Genomic DNA, 18,200 nt, shown 5'->3' with positions numbered 1-18,200 from the left:
CTTTTTCGATGAATTGTGCAAACTTTCTTTTAAAAATCTGCATATAAAATTGGGGACTCTTTGAAAAAAGGACCCGTATATACAATAAAAACTTAGGAGGTAAATTGATGAGTTTATTTTTATAAAATATTTTGTCAATATTTATTTTCGACGGTAAAAGTACGTTCCTCACTAGTCCATTGCACGATAGCTACTGACTGTATTTCACGCAAACTTTATAATCTCTCTGATAGAATAAAACCACGCCAATCCCGCATTATAAAAAATATTTAAATTTTAGATTTGGTATGCTTACATGAATCGATATTAACTTAAAACAATATATAATAACTTGAGTATTATTGTCTTTATTTTCCTAGATATATTAACAATAATTTAAATTCTAGCGATAATAAAGAGGATAGAAGTTTTAGGCTCTAAGGATAGCCTTACATACATACATTTTCAAACACTATAAATATTCTTATATCAAGGAACAATTATTCACATGTAGTTATTTATTACTTATTCCTTCTTCAGCTTCTCTGCCGGCTTGACAACCATAAAATTAAAGAACCATAACTGTGTCCAAGAAGGCAATAAAAATGCAGATGCAACTTCAAAGGTAGTGCTTCCATAGATGTATGTATCAAGTACGGAGTACATTAATGCATTTTTTGTTGCATTAAAAGAATGCAATAGTATCTGATAGAAGCTTGGATCTTTATCCCAAATATCATTGATATGGAATAGAGTATCTGAGAAGCAAAATATGAATAGCAAGACTAGTGGATTAAGCATTAAAGTGAAAAATTTCTGAAGGAAACGAAGGAACTTTGATTGAAAGAGAGGACTCACAAATAAAACAACTGGAGCGTATAATATTGTCATCAAATAAGCTAGACCAAAATTACAAAGGGACATGCTGAATGACAAAGTTCCAATTTGTATAAGCAAGAAGGATTTTAACACCTTCCAATCAGGAACTGGACGCAGAACCTTCCCACGAAGAAAGAATGGCATAACTATGATTAGTAAAATCCACAATGTAAGAGCTATGAATATAGAAGTTTCGGCGCTCTTATCAAAGTACTTCGTTCCCAATTTGGCTGCCATTTCAGGAAGAAACAAAGCAATCCCTGATAAATACCCAACAAGAATGACTGGAACATAGGACATCAAATCCAAATTACAATTAACAATATTTGGAACCTTTATAGCTGGATCGTTTGATTTACTTTCACCAGACTCAAACCATAGTCCCAGGGCAAATAGCACCATGGATCCACCCAACAATCCCATAAAAGGCATATACATGCCAATAGAAACATATCTATTAGATGAAGGAAGTAAATAAAAGAAAAATGACTGATGAAATCGTTCCAGTAAGTTATTCAAACTCCGGAAAACTCCTTCCACAATCCTTCCAAGAGAATGGAAACCCGCCTTACGCTGATGGTAAGACTTCTTTTTTGTCTTGATCTCTTTCACAATCCCTTCAATGGTGAGCGCCTCAATTCCAAATCTATGAAACAATCCATGATTTCCAGAAGGTACTCCGGATGATTGTTTGAGCATCATGGATAGAAAAGTCTTTAAAGATCTAATATAACCTTTAGATGAATATAACTGGGCTCTGTCCTCATATCCCTGAAACATTTGACGTACATCCTCCCTTAAACATAAACGATTCACTAGGTTGACTAAATCTAAATTAGGTAATTGCCCATTAAGTCCTTCTGTTTTGATGTTTAAATGAGTGACATGTTCACCACTGATTTCAAGATTGATGGCAGCTTGAATAGCCCCTGCTCTTGCGGGTAATTCTCCATGATCCAGCGTACCCTTTACTCCACAACTTGTTTTATGATATGCCTCAAGCCAGGCTTGCATCCCTAACTGTTCGTTCTCAGTCACCAGAAAGATTATGTCCTTAGCCCAAAAGTTTTTCTTCCTAAAGAACGATGCCATCGTGATTAGAAGTGCCAATGAGCCTTGAGTCCCTCCATCATAGCTATAGGTATGTCGATAAGGAACACTCATGACTAAAGACTCTGTAGAAGAAGCTCTTGAAGCGCGTAGAATGGCATATATATTCTGTCCTTTAAAGGAAGGTCTTTTGTCTGACAAAGGGTAATGAAGAGTAAAGTTGTGTCTATAGACTTCTAATCCTGCTTGTTTAAACTTTGCTTCAATATAGGGAAACGGAACGGAGTTCGAGTATTGATTCTTCTCTTCCTGCAATTCGTTATAGATCCTGAAAGTACTCATAACTGTAGTGATTAAATGTCTTTATATAACTTTATACCTTTTGGCCTCTCCTTCCGCTAAAATCTCCCCATGAACGAGACCCGGAAGAAGCGCGTTTTCAGAGAAATATGTTTTAGCAGAGTATTCCGGATGAACCATAATAAATAAGCCCAAAAATCCACACAAGTATGAAACCCATGACAATAAACGATATTTGCTAATTAGCATGTCAATTAACTTGTTAGAGGAGCTAGGATCCGTAAGAAGACCCATTTCTCCAATGATGAAGGTGTTGTTTACTTTTAAGTTTTATCTATCTAAGAAAAGACTCCTACATCCAATAAAAGAAAACAAACAACCCGTGACGTCACTGACTTCTTATTTTAATATAATAATAATACTTCTCAAAAATCAACCAAAGCATTCATTAAAAATCGCGGAACTTTTAAACGTATAAGCTAACAAAACCTCTCACTCATTTTCCATTCCTGCTTTCTTGCAAAGATATAATATGTAATATCCATTTATAGTCTTTACAAATCGAACGAAAAATGATTTATTTTCATTTTTTTGTATAATTTTTCTTATTTAAGATTCTCAAATTTGAAATAATTATTATACTATTCATAAAAATGATGTATTTTATACTATGATATATATATATATATATATACAAAAGTAAACTTAATTAAATGAAGCTATCCGACTTTCTAATATACCTTAATGAAATTGAATGATGCTGTTTATATCATGAGTGACTACGTCGAAGGTACACGGGTTCTGGGTATCGGATTAGGACTATTTTTCCTCATCCTTTTATGGCTACTATGTTTTCTTGGCTTCCTTACATTTTATCGATCATCAACTCCGGGACTAACGGTTCTGTTCATATCTGTTGCCACAATTATCACGGCAATTTGCCTGGCAATCCCAAGAGAAGATCCAAAGGATGATACAACGAATAAAGACACTATAACAAAAGTTTACGATATCGCTCTTGTTTGGAGAATAGTAATTTTTGGTTTTCTATCTTTGTCCTTACTTATCGGTGGAGGCATTGTTTTATGCCCACTCATGGTGGAATTGGTTTATGCACAACAGGCTAAGAGTCGCAGTTACTTACATTGAATATTTATTACATGTTCATAATATTTCATATAAATACAATTTTTTTAGATTATAATTTATTCAAAGACATTAATCTTTGTCATCTTATTTACTTGACATAAATGAATTAGCCTAAAATACAAAAAGAAATACGTACATAAATATAATCTATCTTGAATACAACCATCACAATATCATTCTCTAAATTTAGCTTTGACAAAAGCTGGAAGAGGAATCAGATACAATACATTATTCAATAAGAATAAAATGGCAGGAAATAAGATGGAAACCCCAATGTTAAACCATCGATCCATAATGGTTTCTAATCGATCATGCTTATATCCATATTTTTCCGTTAAAAAGAGAGTTCCATTAACATACCTTGATATAATAAACATATCAGAAAACACTCGTTACTAGGATAATTAAATATTACCTGCATCCAAATCCAAGTCGTGATCCCTTACAAGGATTAACTCTTTCATTGATGTCGTCATAGAGCCCCAAATTTTGTAGACTCGTTTTGTTGAAAAATTCAATGTCATTTAATACTAGTCCAGTGTAGCGGGATTGAGTCAAATAAGTCAAATGATAAAAAGTTTTTGGAAGACTTGAATAAGACCTAAAGGAAATCATAAAGTAAAATACACTATACATATAGGTAAGTTTCGTCAACACAAAAGCAAGCTAGAATGATTTTTTCTGATAATTGAGTGTAGATTACATACATTTGTTTTCTTCAACAACGTATTATTTTCAACTTCTATCAACAAATCATTCTTATTAAACCTTTGGGTGTGTCGCTAATTGCACTAGAAGTGCCAAAATTGATCATCACAATAAAAGAATGAGAAATTGATGGATTTAATGTTTGAAAGGGGAGAATACAAGTTTTTTTAATCATGTAAAGCTTCTAAACAATAGCCACAATTCTTGGGTATCTTAACTCATCCCAGTAATTGGAATAATAAGCATATAATTAACTCAAATATGTTTATGAAATATTGACCTTTATGAATATATAAAGTAAAAAAATAAATTGTATTTTAATTCAAGATTGTTTTTTATGTTGGCGCCCACAATATATTAAATATCCTACCGAACAGTAGCACTCCCCAAAACAAGATATAAGACAGTAAGGAATACTGACACCAACGTCGCTGTGTATGAAGACTTTACAACCATAAGAATGGACACAGTTTGTTGTTCTGCCAGTAGGTAGCATGCCCAGAGGGCAAGCCAATGTGTGATTAGATCGGGATAGTACGAATATTCCAAATGATAGTTGAGATCATCCAAATCTGAATCAAATGAAGAGTAACTTTTACAGATGTTTGAATCCCCATCAGGATAACAAATGAGCTCATTTTTTAGCCCTCTAAATATGATAAAAGTAGACATAAATGTTGTGAGCGCTGAAAGAGGAAGGCTTTGAACTAAATTCGATAAAAGGAAGAGTGGACCACCATAGATCCCCTCTCGGACCTCTTGATAATATCTTGTGCGATCCGTTGCAACTGTAATATAATATGTAAACATCATAATTAATAGTTGTAATTAACCATACTTACAAGAGGTTACTGTGGCAAGGATCGACATAAAATAAGCACCAGCCAATGAGTTAAAAACAAGTCCATTGCGAGTGACGAAGTTTCTTTGGTATTGGTTCTAAACATCAAGGGTATATATTATCTAAAATGGATTACACAAGGGTCATTTTTCTTACCTCCATACCCTTGGATGAAGAGTTATAATAAAATATCCATAAAAGGAAGAAGAAAGTTGGCATCATAAGGATTTTAATGAAAAATTGTTGCATACCATGAATATTAAATGGAGAGATACGGCACCAGGAACGCCTATTAAATAGTAACAAAAATATACTTCATTCGTATAAAAAATGAGCTTTTCACTCTAGATTTAACTTACATTAAGAGGTAATAAAATATAGTTATTGAATTTGGACGTCCATATGCAGTTAGAGGCACTTTTTGATGTGACGCAGCATCAAGTACACTTTCCGCATCTGGAGGTGGGCCTCCGTATTTACGATAGGGTCCACCCTCCATTTTAAACTTCTCTACCAGGGAAGCAATTTGATTATTAGACTCAATAAATCGATCCCGAGATCGCCGATCCACAGTTGATAAGCATACTATATAATATGTAAATAGGGAAATTCAAGTCCATATCCGATCTTTAGCATTCAACAAGAACTTACAGTAATACATGAGTGGATTTTCCAATTCCGGGCAAGGAAATCCAATTGACCTAAAGTAATCAAGCATCATTCTTGTTGCTCCTGTGTAAACAACGTCTCCTAAACAAAGATATGTGACTCGATCCAAGAATGGAAAAATATCAGAGCGAGGTTTTTCCATTGTAAGAAGTACGATACGATTGTACTTTTTAGCATGATTAGCAAGGATACTAACTATAAAGTAAGTATTAAGTGGATCCAAATCCCATGTGGGTTCATCAAGCAGTAAAACCACTGGATCTCGAACAAGCTGAGTACCTATAACAAGTCGACGGTATTCACTTTGACTCAAGGACTCAGAGTTACGATTCGCTAGATTTGTCAGAGCAAGATCTGCCATGACTTGCTTAACACGAGAGTGTTTTACGAAACTTCCAACCTAGGTTTGTTGAAATAAATATTATATTGTAATTGTGAAAAAGTTATTTTAGTTAAATACATATTAAATTTTATACCCCTCCTAGTTTAAATATGTTGTGAATTCTTTGAAATTTGCATCACTTGCTGAGAAATCTACTTTTTAATGTTAACCTATAATTTTTACAATATATTCAGATTTCAATTTATAAATAACTTCAACCTTCTGTATAGTACCTCTTTGTATAATATCTTGAAACTAAGGTTCTGTTTGTATTGGATCTGCACTAATATCAAATAAACAGCAAACGAAACCTTATGTATATATATATATATATAGTCCGTTAACACAAAAGCAAGGCTATAATGATTTTTCTTCAAATTGTGTCTGGATTACATCTGTATTCTTCCACAAATTGTTATCGTCAATTTCTATCGACAAGTTATTCTTATTGCCCCTTTGGAGGTGAAACAAATTGTACTTTTAGTAGAGAAAATTTTATTGTCACAAAGGGGTCCTATCTATATCAATATAAAGCTTTTAACTGCAATAGAGGTTCTAGTTATAGTTAAAATTCTTTGGTATCTTAATTCATCCAAAAATTGGAATAATAAGCCTATAATGGAGTCCAATATCCCTATGAAATATTGGTCTGTATATATACAGGGTTTTTCTTTTCTAGTAGTAAACATTTTATTATTTTCAATCCAGAATGCAAAATCACGGAAGAGGACAAAAAGACATCTTAGTTCTAACCAGAAAAAGCTGAGGTGGTTGGAAAGAGCAGAGCAGATTCTAAATTTTCTCAAGGCCAACAAAATTTGGGAAAAATTTGCTCTTACCTAATGAAAATATTTTAACGGTTGATGACACTTAAAGTTAGCAGAACAACCTCTACATTACAATCTAACATCTGGACAATGTCTCCGCTTCACTGAAACATGTCTTCGGAACAAAAATCAAGTGACCAGCATAGGCAAAGTCTGCCTCCATTTTTGTGGAGAGGAATGAGCGGCTCAATACATATGCTTACATATATCAACTTCTGGATAAGAAAGTGCTACCTTGGACCAGAGAAAAGTTTATTTTCCCTCAAGACGGAGCTCTGTGTCATCGTACTGCTAAGATCCAGGCCTTCCTGAGAGACAACTTTACAGACTTTAAGGACCTCAACATGTGGCGGCCCTCCTCTCCAGACAAGAAATCCCTTGACACACTCTATCTAGGCACGAATGGAGGAGAGATTGTTTGCTACTCCTCACAGGAGTATCCAGTCTCCAGAGGCTTCCCTCAAGAAGCAGTGGATCAAGCTCGAGTCTTACTACATAGACAAGAGCTGCCAGGGATTTAAGCCTTGTATTGAGGCATTTATTAGAGCTGAGGGCTCAAATATTAAGCAACAGTTCTATCTAGCACTATTTTCAGATGATTTTGTTAAATAAATCTCCACAAAAAACCTTTGACTTAAATTTGAAAGAGTGAAAATAATAAAATGTTTACCACTAGATAATATATTTGTTTTTGTAATCAAGGGATAAAATGAGGATCCCCTGTTTAAAAAACTGGATAGGACCATTAAAAAAAAAAAAAATACAAATTACATTTCAAAAATAAATAAATTATATATACTTTAATTTACATTGTTTTAAAAGAAAATATCGAGTCTTCAAATGTGCACCAACATTTTTAAAAAAACGATCATTTTTGACAGAATATTATCAAAAAATTTAAAAATAAAAGATTTATAATTTATTTTTTATATTCTTTTTTTATTTGAGACATATTTGTGACTTTATTGATTACAATTCTCCTTTACCCCTAAAGCTTTTTAAAGTAGTGAAATCCCTTTATTATCTTGAGGAATTTGTAGATATATATTTTTATAAACAATGTTCCGAAATTTCCTTTTCTAAAAAAGAAATTAGCACATAGTTAATTATTTTTTTCTCTTTTCTAATGAATAAAAACAGCATAAGTACGGATCAAGGCCGACTTTTTTACATTTTACAAGGAGACCAAAGTTGGACCGAGTTAATTATAATTATAACGGTTTCAAACCCATCTAGAATTTTTAAAGAAAAAACACAAAACTGGTATGCACAGATGAAGGAATTGATCAATCAACCTGTCTTATAATTTGAATTGACACGTATGTAATGAAAAAACAACAACTATGTATGGCAATTAGAAAAGTGTGCGTGTGCTCTTTCTTTCTTTTTTTTTATATTTAATTGGTCCTTGTGGTGTTAATATCTCAAGCTGAAGTAAGAATTCTTGCCTTTCTTAACACAAAAATGTATCATACAATAGATATATATACAATATTTTTCCTGCAATAATGTTATTTTAAATGTCGAAGATTCTCCTCTTTATAACATTAATTAATTTTTTCTCTAAGATCATATAACATTCAGCTGATATTAACAAGGGGCTTAACTCATGTATACCATATATCTTGGTTTCGCCTTCTCCTCATACTCTTACACAAATCCCTTCTGTAGTTATTACTAAGGATATTATTATTGTAAGGAAAATAAACGAGTGCGAGGAGCGATACATATGCTACTGCTAAAATTTGACCCTTGTTAATGTCAGTTATCAACTATATGATTTTGGGGGAGGTGGGAGAAAAGAAGTAATACAGGGAAAATATTGCAATTATATTTAAGTTCATATATATTTATTTAATTATGCATTATTAAAAAAAAAAACAATTTATGCCAAAGATAGGTGCGAATGCTTACTTCAGTAGGAGAAGTTAACAACCAGAACGACCTCTAAAATAATGAGAAAAAAGAAGAACGAGCACACGCAACAACAGTTTTTCCTTCTTTAATTTCTATATTTGGTTTTTTCATTACAAACACGTCAACTCATTTTAATAATGAACAAAAGGAAGAAAGAGTCAATTGTTTTTCCTTTTCTAATTTATAAAATTCCGTTCTTCCTAACAAGTATGACATCTTTAACTATTACTTTATAGATTTAGAAGTTCCCCGCTAAATAATAAATTAATAATTATAGTAGCTTAGGTAAATAAAAAAAGCTCCTTCAAATTACCAACTAGAAAAAACCGCCTCCCCCCCTCCTTGGACATATTTTATACAACTTAATCATACTTATAATATATAATAAAGAATTATATCAAATTAAACTAACAATAAAAGGTCCTTCTTTTTTAAGGGAGAGATTTGAAGAGGATGTGTCTTGAAAATATGGGTGAAAAAGTTGATTTGAGTGCTACTTCAATACGTACATAAATAATTTCGAATGGTTATATCTTTTTTTAGAGCCCTTCTTTGTTATCTGTATGTATGTAGTTACGACACTTATGATATTGTATGTATTTATGAATTACCATATATATCTTTTTATTTGAAACTTCCGGAACGCGTGTGAATGGTTTGAGTAATAAATAATGCTCCAGCCTACATTCACAAGGAATATGATGTTTCAAAAATAAATAATCTTTTTTTTAATGTCACAATTTTGTTATAACTTTTATTACTGTGCGTGAAAGAAAGAGGACGTACACACAGTGCTGATAGTGTCAACACTGAAGAGAGAACGGATCCACATTTTCTTGGATCTGTATCGGTTCGGATCTTTAGGCCTAAATACTCGAATACTCTTAAATAATGAGCAAAAAGATGAAGAAACGCAAGCAACATCTGTTTTTCCACCTTTATAAAGGTATTTTTTTCCTCATTATTAACATGTAATTCTACGCATAACAGGTATAGGAAGAATAGAAAAAAAATATATGCATGTTATACATTAGTCGTCTTAAAAAATTCCCTTCTTCTTTTCTATAGCTTAATACCCCCATGAGACGTCTGAAAAAGGAGAAAAGTGGACACAGAGTGGAGGATTTTTCAAGAAAAATAAATATATTCACAGAGGTGAATGAAAAATCCGTGTACTTTGTATGTGAGTAAAATAGGACGTTCGTATCGGTTTAGGATCTTTAAACTTCAATAAAGGTTTTTTTTTTTTTGAGTACCGAACTTTCATATCTAGATCAAAAAAAATTATAATCAGACGGATACTTGTCTCAAATTTTATAAGCCTTTTACACAAAGTTCAGACTTCACCCTCCCTTACTGGTTAGGTTAAAAAATAAAACGCATTTAATTGCATGAAAAGCAAGTGAACAATTATAATTATGACGCCATTTTGTATCATTTTTTAAATAATCCATCCCTTTTGCATTCGTAAATATCCATTAAAATACTCGTGTATGAATATAAAACATCGAGAGAGAAAAAATCATATTTTTTAAATTAATTTTAACAGAAGGAGTTTGGGGGTTCAACCAGATAAAACCCTTCTATTCTCAAAGTAAAAACATGACTTAAAGTGAATTTTGGTAATAAAATTAGTACTTATCAATTTTTGATGAAGTTTCGTCTATTAGTATATTCAATAATTAATAGCTATAATATTATACTTTTGTTGCATTCGATCTACGCCTTAGTCCTCACATTGAAAAAAAAGAAGAATTCTAGTAATCAATAAGAAAAACAAAAGAACAACTTTTAAGGATTTTTTTTTTTAAATTCACTAAATCTCAATTAAAAATTACGAATAAATCCTAAACAAGGCACTATTAACATAAATAAAGCATTGAATATACTTGATTCAATGTTTTAGGAGCATGCTAAAAAGGACTGATTAGAGAAAAAGAACAAAACACTTCGTCAGGAAACCCCCAATTTCAATAGTGATTATCTGTATGAGTTGACCTTACTAACACAAAAATTTAGAGTTTATTTTGTGGTGGTCAGCTGTCGATGTCTTTGATTCTTTTATGCTAATCAGTCCTTTGAACGTTGATTGGTTGAATTATAATTAGCTCCTGTTAAACTATGAAAAATTATAAAAAATAATTGACGAATAGTTCAACACTTGAAAAAAATTACTAACTACCAAATGATTTTGAACCTTTTTTCTCTATCTTTTCGGGGAAAATGTTGTGTGATACAATAAGAGTGACGTCGTGTGGAATAATTACTCAATGCAACTGTTTATCCAGATGTCGCTTCAATTACTAATCAAGATAAATATAGTGTATGTTCGATATAGTTAAAATATAATATTTTATAACTAGGATTATTTATTCAGCAATACTTGAAGAAGCTTTTTAAAATCTGGAAATCCCTCAGATCTCTTTTATAGCACGTAAAAGTTCGGCTACATGACCCCTGATTGGGTCTCCGATCTTTTTTGAATAATACAATTTTGCTAATATCCTACCCGGGTACTTCGGATACAAGGTCAATATCCTTCTCTAGTTGACACTCGGTCCAATTGCACTTGCCTTCTCCTTATGCTCTTACAAAAACCTATTTCTAATTATTATTATTATCCGTTGGAGGTACCGTAAATTTCACTTAAAGTAGTAGTAAATAAAAAATTGATAGATTTTATTTTAAAGCCCATATCCGAGCTAAATTAAGTCCTATAAAACAAACAAAGTCTTTTAACTATAGGTGATACTCTTGCCTATCTCAATTCATCCCAGAAATTTGAATAAATAGCTTATAATTAATTCTAATATGTCTATAGAATATTAGATTGCATGAATACATAATGGAAAAAAAATAAATATTTAACATCTTTCCATTTCTTAAGTTTTGCTCAAGATTTTTGAGTGATAACTCATCAAAACTCTACTCACATAACACATAAGGACCTTGCTCCCATCCCACTATCACCACAAGTCATTATCTCTTTAACAAATAATAATATACCATTCTTTTCCAATTACCTTAGATCCCACGGTCAAATTAGCAGAATATTCCAACGTCTCCTTGACTGTAATCCCCGGAAGTAAATCACACTTCTGCGTCACGTAGCCACAACTCTCCTGAAAGAGCCTCATGCTCATTGGAACACCATTGAGAAGGATTTGTCCTCGTGTTGGACCTTGAGCTCTTCGAGAAATGACTTCGAGAAGAGCATGCTTCCCGCTTCCCTTGGACCCCAAAACGGCAGAAAGTTCTCCACCATGAAGTTCCATGGATACATCTTTGAGTATGACGCCAGTGCGAACAGTTCCAATCATTTTTTGCATGCATGTCCCTGTTTCTACTTGTCCCGAGTGAAAGACATTAGTGAGTTCCAGGACGTATTCGTTGGTAATCATGGCTTTTGATCTATAAATATAAGATATAGGAAATGAAGACGCTATTTGAATCGAAATAAGTTTTATCTGTACTCAATGAGGATTACTATAATTATCCTTATAATTAAGAGTCATATTTGATTCTCATGACATTTTGTCTATTCATATGACGTGGGATCTTTTGTTTCAAATGTCATTTTTTTAGAAATAAGAATAAAAATGATATACATTCAACATTCAGTGGTAAGGAGTGGATCAAACCCATGGTTATATTTAAATAACCAATGAATGTTGATACGTGTTATATAACATACATATGTATAAGGCGAAGCGTGAGTAATCACTAATGAGTATTATCTTGCATGAATGGGCCAAAAGTATCAAAATGCTTCATTAGGACTCAAAGCCATATATTAAGTAAGAAAAACATATCTGGGGTAGATGGGTTATATAAGTGTTGGACTTCAAACTAAGACCAAGCTAATTTGGTCCAAGTTCGATCTGTATCGGTCTCGGAGTGAAATCGGGTCTACAAAAAAAATCACTTTTTAAAAAAATTAAATATATTCTTTTCTTTTTTTTTTTTAGAAAAGAGGAGAAACTGAGGACGTCAGTCCACGGTTTTAGAGCGTGGTTTGGACAAAAATAAGGTTCTTAGAAAAGCAAGATTAATAGAAATACAAGGCTATGTCTTCATGTTTTTGATAGAAAAAAAATCCAAAAATTAAAATTATATTTTTTTGAAAAAAATTTCAAAAGCTTATAAATATTTAGAAGAAAATTAAATAACAATTTTTTTACATTGCTGGATAATTTTCCCGAATGATGATTTGGGGGGCCCTCCAGTCCACCCCTGCAGACGCCCCTGTTATGTAATTGGGTATGCCAGAATTTTCAATTTGATGTACCGTAACTACTACTGGGCAAGTCAGGCACATCTTGACATTATAGATTATAGCAGCAATACTCTAACAGTATAGGCAGTATATAGCTTCTCTTGCTAACAGTTATACTCTACGACGTCACTATAAAAAATATTATGGTATAACCTTTAACCTTGTATTTCTATTAACCTTGAGAGAAGGAGGTCGAGCCACAATTTGAAACCCTCGTTTAGACCGAAATATCCTTTATTGTTACCTTTATTGTATGACGAAACCTTTTCTCAAAAAAAACAAAAAACTATATCACCTGGTAGTTAGCCAAATAAGTCAAAATGAATTATATATATGTGTGGCGATAACATAAAAGCTAGCTGGGATACTTTTTCTCAAAATGCAACAGTATCATAATCATATCTGTTGATATGAGTTCTATAATAAATATTGATTTAACAGAGTGATAAAGTCCTTAGAAGCTGGGGGTTTTAAGGTTAACTGAACCTGATAAAAATCGGTTATTTGGTAACACTGCTCATAAAATATACTGAGACGTAATGACGTGAAAATTATTTTCAAAAAGAAGAGCGTATAAAAGTATTCACGTTGCAGGAATAACAAAAATAAGGAAAGGGTTAGCTGGTTAGGAACTAGCCTCACCAACTGAAATTGATGATATCAGAATTTGTTAACTTGTTGGACAGTTTTTCAATGGGTTGGTATTGTATTTGACTCATTAAAAAATCCTCTTCGGTTTTTTATTGAAGTAAAAACTTATAATACGTTTCTCTCTGTTTCATAAAAAAAATCCCAGTCTTCTATACTAATGAGGAAAGTGTGTCTTTCTGACTCTCTGAATCTATGGATATATAAAAATAATCCGTGGGTGCAATGAATATGGTGCTCCACGATGTCTATCATAGACATATTTTGATCTAAGAAATAACAAAGTATTAATGAAATATTTCAGGCGTGTGCATATAGCATCAAACATATATACAGGGTGCACTGTAAGTAGTGCACCCTGACGTAAATCATATTATATTTTATATTTAAGGAATTATTACGAAGTCGTATTAATGAACTGATTAATTATTAAGAAATTGTATTCCTGTTCTTTTGGAAACGGAGCCTAATTATATATAGTAACTGATTACTTTATTTATTTATCAAAAAGAATACATTACGAAATAGCCATGGCGTATCAAGCAAGAGGAGGGAATTCACAGCTCACAACAAAATACATAGGGTATTTTTGTCTTAGCGATGTAACACCGTACAAAAAAATTCCTTAAAACCGAACCGGGTAAATTTTTTGTATAAGTATACTAATAGGTAGTGTTGTGTCAATCCTTAGCAGACTCCTCCAAGTACAGCCTTAAAAACTTATAAAGTTCGTCCCTTTAAAACGTCAACTCAACTGTATTTATTCTTTTTAATCCGTTCTAGTACTGACAGTCTTAAGGACCGATCCCAATGACTGGTCCTCAGATTGGGCTTGACCGATGTAACACCATAAATAAGTAATTGATATATTACAACAATATGATATTTTTTTCATGGGACCAAATATAAAAAATGCTAATATTAATTAGTTATAAATAAACTCTTTCATAATAACAAAAATTATTTTTTCACCTTTACCAATCTAACTGCATTTTGATTAAAAATATTTCCCATTTTTTTTGTACAAAAATAACTGATTGCACACAATATCTTACCTAATATTAAACACATACACAATTCATAAACCAAGCCTTGAATTAATATGATGGCAAAGTTGATTGATAGTGTGTGTCATTCAAGTGCCAAAGGCTTTAGAATCCTCAATTTTAAAGGATGGTATTTTGTTAATAATATCTAATTAAATCAATTAGTATGATCATACGTTTTAATGGATTCACATATTTAAAAAATTTGGGGGTTTAAACGCAATTGCCATATGTAGAGTTGTATAAAATATGAAAATGAACATGTAATCCAAAAAGTTGGAAGAATATTTTGAAGAAGAGCAGCTCAGTTGTCATTAGATACGTTTCATTAGATTAACTGGAAAATGGTATGAGAAAATTAAATAAACACAAATATTAATCCGTATCAAGCAAGGAAATAGGAAGGAATTACTCCAGAGTCGATACTCAATTGTACTCTGAGTCCATCAAGGACTTACAATAACAACTCATTAACAAATCCTCACGGTTACGCTCCGTCTTCTACGAGCACACACAAATGTTCAATCAGGTTTTGAATATGATTGAATGTAGTACCAGGCAGGAAGTTAACTACTCAATAATTAAATAATAATGACAACCACTGAGGAAAAAAAAGTTCCTCTAAAGACTTTTTTATAGTTATCCCAATAAAAAATTTCGTCTTTGGCAAAAAAATTTAAGTGTCATAATTTTGAAGAAAACAATTCTAATTTGTATCATATAAAAAAGTTATTGGTCAAAGAGTATCTTCCCAAAAATAAATTGAATTCCAAAAGTAAAAAGGCAAAAGTATTTGTCTCTTCTTAAAAAAAATTTTAGTCCTTATGTTTTTTATGTCCACACTAGACTGTTCTAATTTTGGCTTTTATCCTCTCAAAAGAAAGACTTTCTTGCAAGGAAAAATACCAAAACACACTTTGCCAAATTTTAAGGCATTGTAAGTCATTTTCGGGGTGGTCCATGCCATTTTTTTTAAATGTTACTTTTGGCTCGGAATGGGCCATTTAAGGGCCTATTGTACGACCGTGCAAAACATTATGCCTTGCAACAAAAATTGTACTTTTACATTTATTACAAATTGGTGTATCACCAATGGTATGGGTTTTTTGTAGAGAAAAAATACAGTTCTTCATTAAAAAGTTATTTTTTTATTCTTTAATAGATCATCATGGCGTTAACATTTATCACTTTGAATGAAATGATTAATTTATTAAAGTATTAATTCATTTTCTACTCACAAAATCATATAACGGGCACCTGATCTTAACAAGGGTCTTAATTTAGTCATTCTTAGGGTTGAGTAGTTTGTAATGAAAAAAGAGCCCGAGGAGAAGGTAAGCTCGAAACCTATGGTACACCTGATTTAAGACCTTAGTGAATATCAGCTGCATGCTATATGATTTTGAGCAGAGAAAATGAATTGCTATTATAAAGTGGAGAACCTTCTGCAGGTAAAATAGCTTTAGCCCAGGGAAATTATTATAATTATGCTTATATATATTTATTTTATTATGGATTTTTAAAACAAAGATAAGCAAGAATGTTTCCTTTAGAGGGAGAAGTTAACTCCATGACGACCTCTTAAATAATGATGAAGAAAGAGTTCACGCAACAACTGTTTTTACTTTTCTTATTTTTAAAGGTAGCTTTTTCATTACAAACTACTAATCTCTTGTAATAACATAATTAGGGATGGGATTTGCATTAGAGTACGAGTAGAAGGTGAGAGGGAGACATTAAGAACCTTGATAATATCAGCTGGCTATCATATGATTTTGGGAGGAGAATATGAATTAGACCTATAAAGAGGAGAACCTTCTACATTTAAAATAGCTTTAGTGGAGAGAAAATATTGTTATTATTGTATTTTTTATTTCATTGTGCATTTTAAAATCAATTTACACCAAAGATATGCAATAATTCTTATTTTAGAGGGAGATATTAGCATCCCACACCCTATTAAATAATGAATAAAAAGAAGAAAGAGCGCCCGCATCAACCGTTTTTCCTCTTCTAACCGCTATACTTAGTTTTTTCTTATATTTAGATATTTATCCTTCCCTCTTCCTCCTTGTGACGCGTCAGTACAAAAGCAAGTTAGAATCAATTTTCTCAAAATTACATTTATATTATTATACGACGGACCATCGCCAATTCCTATGAACAAATTATGCTCCTCAACCCTTGTGTGTGACGCAAAATTGCACTTAAAATAGCAAAAGGGATCCTCACAACTTGAACTGGTATTGTTTCAGTCCTTATTTAGAACTGAAAACTGCAGTTCCCTCCAGTTCAGTCTCGATCCGGTCTAGTTCAGTCCTAAAAATTATAAAGTTAAGTCATTGATGACGTCACTCCATTTTATTTCTTCTTTTTTAATCAGTTTTAATACTGGCAGTCTGAAAGATTGACGGTCCTAAGGTCAGGTCCTATGACTGGAATGAATAAATAAGGACTTACGCAATTCTATTCAAGATCAAACAATTATAAATTGACTTACTTTAATTGAAGGGGGTCATAGCGGGCCCAATATGAGTCTCTTAAATCCAATAAATATTATAAGCTATGGCTAAAATTCTTGGGTATCTGACCTCATGCCAGTAATTTGAATAATACGCCTTTAAGGACTCAAATAGTATGGCTATGTTTATATATGAATTAAAAACATTTAGTTTTCCCCATTTTTATGTTGTTTGTTCAAGATTGTTTTTATGTTGACGCACAATTTGATTTTGCAAATGACGCCTACTTTCGGTAATTACAATGTACTCCTACAATTCGGATTGGATATTTATTTTCAAATAGAAAGTATAAGTATAATTAATTTTTTTTTAAACCTCAATAATTAATCTATAGCCTTTCATGTTGTCCCTTGACAGATATATAAAAAGTTGATGTTAAAATCTAATAATAGCTTATATAATGTAATAAATAAATCATCTTAAAATATAATAACCTCCATCCGGATTCAGACTCCATTTTAATATCCGATGACATCATTCGCTCACTCACTCAACTTCGTACGTAAATAATAATATTTTATACAAATCTTATAACCTATAAGTTAGGCACCTCAAATATATATGCAATGCATATATTATAACCCCACTTTTTCATTGCTTGCCTTGAAATATTCACTTCATATCTCACCCATTACCGTAAAGCCCTCCCAAATTTATTATTGGGCCTTAATTTGACTAAATATGCAAAAAAAAACTCTTTCTTCTGTTTCGATAAAAAGGGTATTCATTGTTATTTAGCGTACCCAAAATATGTACTAAAAAGTAACTTTTCCTTTTTATATGTTTGATATTACAGTATATCTCACCTTCCTCAAGAAATATTCGTGCCAAGGCGTTTTGGAAGATTCCTCTTTTTTATATAATATTATTATAAATTCTTCCTTTCCCCGTTCCAGCAAACGAATCCACGATTTCACTGAAGGGGAGGAACAAAAAGGAAGAAGGAATTCAATACACTTGAATAAATTCACACTGAGCTAGAAAACCGACTCTGCTTATAGTTGAAG

The 18,200-nt window shown here is 32.1% G+C and overlaps 2 protein-coding genes across 3 annotated transcripts; both read right to left on the bottom strand.

Annotated features, from left to right (window-relative positions):
• Window positions 1–331: 331 nt before the first annotated feature.
• Window positions 332–2,590, bottom strand: GAA1 (glycosylphosphatidylinositol anchor attachment 1). The gene is made up of 2 exons (XM_040708150.2): window positions 2,288–2,590; window positions 332–2,236 (listed from the first exon to the last, which is right to left on the bottom strand). Exons 1-2 carry the CDS (start codon window positions 2,500–2,502, stop codon window positions 505–507), a joined length of 1,947 nt encoding a protein of 648 aa, XP_040564084.1. The 5' UTR covers window positions 2,503–2,590; the 3' UTR covers window positions 332–504.
• Window positions 2,591–3,344: 754 nt separating this feature from the next.
• On the bottom strand, window positions 3,345–18,141 carry LOC121114244 (ATP-binding cassette sub-family G member 5). 2 transcript variants are annotated; one of them, XM_040708154.2, is made up of 9 exons: window positions 18,000–18,141; window positions 11,725–12,112; window positions 5,558–5,975; window positions 5,266–5,491; window positions 5,063–5,195; window positions 4,908–5,004; window positions 4,436–4,853; window positions 3,773–3,958; window positions 3,345–3,717 (listed from the first exon to the last, which is right to left on the bottom strand). In XM_040708154.2, the coding sequence occupies exons 2-9, from the start codon at window positions 12,100–12,102 to the stop codon at window positions 3,531–3,533; spliced, it is 2,043 nt and encodes a 680-aa protein (XP_040564088.1). In that variant the 5' UTR covers window positions 12,103–12,112; window positions 18,000–18,141; the 3' UTR covers window positions 3,345–3,530. The 2 variants fall into 2 exon arrangements, with proteins under 2 accessions (XP_040564088.1, XP_040564087.1); XM_040708153.2 differs by lacking the exon at window positions 18,000–18,141 and adding an exon at window positions 17,628–17,768.
• Between the last annotated feature and the right edge of the window lie 59 nt (window positions 18,142–18,200).

This window comes from Lepeophtheirus salmonis, chromosome 3 (assembly GCF_016086655.4).
Source record: "Lepeophtheirus salmonis chromosome 3, UVic_Lsal_1.4, whole genome shotgun sequence".
NCBI classification, from domain to species: Eukaryota; Metazoa; Arthropoda; class Copepoda; order Siphonostomatoida; family Caligidae; genus Lepeophtheirus; species Lepeophtheirus salmonis.
This window is presented reverse-complemented; position numbering and strand designations above follow the sequence as displayed.